Genomic DNA, 5,595 nt, shown 5'->3' with positions numbered 1-5,595 from the left:
TCTTTCGAATGTTCTTTGTTTGTGGACCTACTTCTGGAAAAATAATCAAATTCCATACGGGATACATGTCCAAAATTTCCCCTCCAAACAGCAAGCAACAGTAGAACAACCAGCAGTTCAAAACCATCAGAGGACCGAATTTCAAATCCTGTTGTTGGGATCTGTCCTTTCTTTCTCAGGTTCACGTACTGTACCAATCCACCTCCTCCCTCAACCTGTGCGACATGTAAATTTTGTAAACCCTGCCATCGCCTTCTTATTCAGATGAAGTTAATCACAGGGTGCTTCAGAATCTCAGGAAATGAATCTCCCGTTCCTCTTTCGCATGGCACAGCAATGCTGTTAGTTTTATATCTCTAAACAACCAAGTGAACAACTATTGAAGCACATGCTGAAACACCCCCCTCCCCCCCCAAAACTCCCACAAAAAAAAAAAAAAATCCAAATCCTGCATCTTAGAATTTTTCTACTAACTGCTTAAATCTTGGAGGAACCAGAGTTTAAGAATGACAAAGTTGCCTTCAAATGTGTGAAACATACGAAGGAATCTAGAAGCCAGATATTAAAACTTCTAATATAGGAAGAGCACTCTAAATATGCCTCAATAAATTGTGCGAAAGTAGCCCATGGCAAATCTTCATCTCCACGACAGGGGAGTCATAACAATTTGATAATACCACAAACATCTAGCTCATTCCAGGTCAATAACAACTGATGAAGAAGCAGATTGATAGCTCAGACCTTGCACCCATTTATGCAGAGGAAATTAAGGAGATCTAAGATGATAGCTAAGAGAATGTCTGTACCATCATCTGCTTAATTTTTCTGACCAAAGTCCCACCAAGCTCACTTTAAGGATATTTAACCATTAGAGACAGCAACTAGCTTTTGGTACCTACAGAGAAAAGAAAGAAGCATTTAGTAAATAAAGAAAGCACATATGGAATGGGGAAAAAAAAGCAAAAAAGCACATATAAAAGAGGGGTAGTGATAATACTAATAAGTCACAAGTGGCATATTAGTTTTTCCCTTTTCCATTATGTTTCCCTAAATCTTCAGGACCTTTAGAGTAACCATCATCGATTTTCGAAAGCCTCCCCTTGCTTGTTTCTCATAATCATGTTCTTATCAACCAAGATGATAGCTGCATCTCTTTGCTGTCCAATAACAAACAAATAAGTAATCTGTTTTTTGGTAATTAAACATCTAAACTTATGATAATAGTCACGATAGAGGAAGCCACAAAACTACAATGTTAGGCACCTTAATATCTGATAATTTCTGTTTGGACAAGGGAGATTGAAGCAACAACAGTGATACATGTGTGACAACTAGATAAAGGGCAAATTTGCCCACTATGCAGCTGCAAAAAAATAAATAAAAAAAAATATGGAAATTCCATTCATATGCAAAGTAATCTATCACTGGACACACAATTATCCACAGAAAAGGAAAAAACCAGCATGTACGTCTATTAGTCTACTGAATATTGTGTCTCAAAACCTACATAGCAACTAAACTAAATCTAAAAAGCTATCAGTGGCAAAGCCACAAAACTTAAACTCCTGAATAGCAAAATTGCACCTTATTTTGCTAGACTTTGATTGTAGATGCCTGAATCGAGACTGGCCACAGGGGAAGTGCGAAGCGGTAGACCAAATACCAGTGGATATCCTTTTTTAAGGTAACATTATCTGTTTGTAAAGTAACATTATTATCCAGCTCTCGCAATTGTTGACTTAGGAAATCATAGGAGAGAATACTTCTACCATACCCGAGATACACAGTATCAGAATCAAATGGGTGGAAAGTAATTGGCACCAAATATGGCGAATCAGGAAATGAAATATCACATGCAAGTTCACTTAGGCTGATACGGTGCTCCAATAACCAATGCCCTTCGTCATAGTCACTGAGTGTCCACATACTTATCCTCAATCCATCATTATAAGCATTAGATGCTGCAAAAAATCTCAAATGGCCACGATGAACATCAAACAGTATAGTTTTTTCATCAACCCGTTTGCTCCATTCTCTGTCTATATCCCCCGGAAGTTCTATAATCCGACAAGAATGAGGACCTTTATATGGATCGTAAGCTAAAATCCCAAGCTCCCTATCCATAAAATGCAATATTTCTTTTAAAACAACAGGCATCTTCCTGAGAGGCAAAAGTTGAAGTACTTGCTGAAGAGGAATATCAATATCCCTCCATTCACCAGTTTCAGAAGAGAATATATCAAGCTTGAGGATGCTGGTTTTTCCCCTACCATCTTCAAGTCGTATTACTTTGTAACTAGTGACAACACTATCTTTCACCTGGCTGATGAACCCTACACAGCAATAGGGAAAGGGACGCTTTGATGGCGGAATTTCAACATACTGCTTAGTGATGGGATTTAGAATATAATAGCGACCTAAATGCCACCCGCAATTTGAGCCACATAACAATAGCCCATTACCGTCCATGGCAATAATGTAATCAAGTATTCCGTATGCCTCAGTTCCATGTGCCTGTGCGGAAGCAGGAAGATCAGACTTAGTAAGACAGGCTAAACCAACATCATTTGAAAACAAATTCCTGAAAAACCCGTGCTCATGATGAATTTCATCCGCATGTATACATTTATAGAGAAGAGTCCAGAGTTTTGGTTGTGCTGATGGTGATGCAATTCTTGAAACAAAAGCAAGTCCAAAGGAAGGAGCGTCAATCACGGAGCGCCATTGTTTGCAGACGCACTTGCATCTAAAGACACACTTCATTGGCAAACGGATGAGCAATTCAATCACAACCGATTCTGGAATATAAGGGAAACCTGACCTCGAAGCTAATCCAGAACCAGATTCTGGGACGACCCTTTCACCAGATTCTCTACCGCTATCCATCTCCGCCGGAGGAACGGGACTACGATCCCAGATACCGTCTACCAACTCTTAACTAGGATTAGATGCTTTTATGGGGAAATTCAACAAACGTTGGTGGACATCCAAACAAGCTCGTCGATTTACAATTTCACTCAAATACAAGGCACGGCTGTAATTCCCACTTTTGCTGATGATGGCATCCAATCCAAAAGCTTCCTATCGGTTGCAAGTCGCGGCAGGCAAGAAATTATGCAGTTCTAGTTGTTTTTCTCATTATAACCCACGATCAAAGAGTTGAAACATTTATAATATATTTGTTTTTTACTTTGTCGGGTAGGGCACATTTATATATATATATATATATATATATATATATATATATATATACGTTCATAATTTTGGGCCTATTTTCACGTCCTAGAATATCTTCTTAACAGTGTGTCCCAAGAAAATTAGCAACAATGAAACATAAAAATTGGGTTTTTTTTTTTTATTTGGTTCATGGCAGAATTGTTAATGGGACGGGCTAGTCCAAACTCGGCCAATCCACTTGAAAATAAATAAATCTAACATTTCATTGAATTAAGTTGGGTTTAACCCAAATTAAATTTGAGTCAAGGGCTCGATATACACTTGACTCTTTAATCTATATATATATATATATCTATAGAGAGAGAGAGAAATTGAGGTAGAATGAATTAGTAGAAATATTTAAATGAATTAGTAGAAATAAAGGTAGAATGTGAACATAAATGGATAAATAGAAAAGGATCAGATAGTAAATCATGTTATATTTGTGAAAGGTACCCACCTTTAGCACTTAAATTTTGTGACGCCCCACATCTCCCTAAGGCGGACCAAAGGGTATCCGCGGACGCCTGCCCAGCTCTCGCCAGGACTCAAGCAATTCCATTCAATTTAAAACCGAATTAAGCACTTCGATGAGAGCAACATGAATACAATAATGCGGAAGCGTTCAAGCTTAATAAGTCACTTAATGTATAACCAGTACATCGGTAATCATAAAACGACTTAAATTCAAAGTACACATCAGGGCCCAAACCTTTCAAGTTTTCAATTTCCAAAAGCACAACCCAAACCAGGGCCTAGTCAAAATATATAACAGGAGTCTTAACAAAATTACAACGGATGGTTTCTCCATATTTCTCCAAGAGTCGGTCCTGTTAAGGAAAACAAAACTATAGGGTGAGCTAACGCTCGTGAGGCCAAGAACACACATGCAATCACTTAGTCAAATAACAATCCCAATTTAATAAATAAAACCATGTCTTTTCAATAATCAATTATTCAAACAGGAAAAGTAATCAGAAACAATTCAAGGATATAGTAGCTCTCAGGAGCTAAATTCCACTCGATCTGTCGATGTCATTCGTATACTTTCCCGCATTGACCCTCCTGTCAACCGGGTCGGTATTTCCATTTCCGTAGATCACCACTTTCTTCCCTCCGTCCACCGTACACCCCAAGGGCCCACAATGACCATAATTGGGCGATACTCAACGAGTATGCCAAGCAAGACCTCTTATTAGGTCGAGCTTATGTGTATCTCATGGCTCGTCCAAATCCCCGACCAAGCCCATTGCTGGCTCGAGTCTAAGGACGGCCTATGAGTTTGGGCGTCCCCCATTCATTTGGTAGTCGAGGAGATTCACTCCAACGACACAAGCATTCATGACATGACATTGCATTTCATTCATTCATTCAATACATTTCATTCATTCATTCATTCATTCATTTGAAATTAGAACGAGTGCGATAAAGTACGCACCCGCCCTTATTTTTAAAACTCCCAACAAGTATCACAATAAGCAAGTATCAAATTCATACACTTGACACTCACCGAGCAATTCAATAAGAATTATTTTCTGGGAGTTCAAGTGTCCGCGGTGAGATCCTCTTGAAGGTCTCCTTGCGCGCCTGGCAATTTAATAGTGGATAATCACACAATTAACCCACTTATCAAGAAAGATTGTACACTAGTACAATCTAAGAATTATTTCGAAAAAGGGAACCTCAATTACACGTAAATCGAGGTTCAACTTGCCTTTTATCATGTACAATATTATTTGAGTTTTTATCATGAAAATCGTAAACAAAACGTTTAAGAACATCAAAAGAATAAAGAGTTTTTGAAAAACTCTATTTCTTTGAAATTGGAAAATTTTCCACTTTTACGATAATCTTTGAAAAATCATAACTCGCTCGGTATAAGTCGAGAATTGGAAAACTTTATACCGTTGGAAACCTCTTAGAGAGTACTATAAGTTCCTAGAAGACACTTTTCCATGAATCGAAGTGGAAAGTGGTCAAAAATGGGCTTGAAGACGCAGCTTCAGTTTACAAGGCAGAATGAAGTTGGTTTTTGGCCAACTTTGAAAATTCGGCACGATTCGCACGTTGCAAACCGGCCTCTGAAATTTTCAGCTCAATTAGTGTTGCAAGTGAAGTGTATGACAAAACAAGCGGATCAAGAATCGGAGTTTCGAGTACCGAGATACGGTAGCCCGAAGTTGGGGAAATTCAAGACTGGATGAGAATTTTCCAGATTTGAACCTCTAACTTTAGTAATTCAATTGGGTATCGAAACGAACTTGAATCGGCACCAAAATTGGCAGTATTTCAATACTATATGGAAAGTATCTCTCTATCGAATTTCGGGGAAAAATACCTTCGGCAAGGTAGTTAATGAGCCAACCGCAGTTCAAGAAA

General features: G+C 38.4%; 1 protein-coding gene across 1 annotated transcript; it reads right to left on the bottom strand.

Annotated features, from left to right (window-relative positions):
- Positions 1 to 453: 453 nt before the first annotated feature.
- Positions 454 to 3,164, bottom strand: LOC113694517 (putative F-box/kelch-repeat protein At1g15680). The gene is made up of 2 exons (XM_072056414.1): positions 1,585 to 3,164; positions 454 to 895 (listed from the first exon to the last, which is right to left on the bottom strand). The coding sequence occupies exon 1, from the start codon at positions 2,884 to 2,886 to the stop codon at positions 1,594 to 1,596; it is 1,293 nt and encodes a 430-aa protein (XP_071912515.1). The 5' UTR covers positions 2,887 to 3,164; the 3' UTR covers positions 454 to 895; positions 1,585 to 1,593.
- Between the last annotated feature and the right edge of the window lie 2,431 nt (positions 3,165 to 5,595).

Source organism: Coffea arabica, chromosome 6e, assembly GCF_036785885.1.
Source record: "Coffea arabica cultivar ET-39 chromosome 6e, Coffea Arabica ET-39 HiFi, whole genome shotgun sequence".
In the NCBI taxonomy this organism is placed as follows: Eukaryota; Viridiplantae; Streptophyta; class Magnoliopsida; order Gentianales; family Rubiaceae; genus Coffea; species Coffea arabica.
The sequence above is the reverse complement of the archived record's forward strand: the minus strand, read 5'-3'. Positions and strand labels throughout refer to the sequence as shown.

What these genes read in the sequence shown, in the direction of transcription:
- LOC113694517 (XM_072056414.1), bottom strand. Translation starts at nt 2,886, where the DNA reads ATGGATAGCGGTAGAGAATCTGGTGAAAGGGTCGTCCCAGAATCTGGT.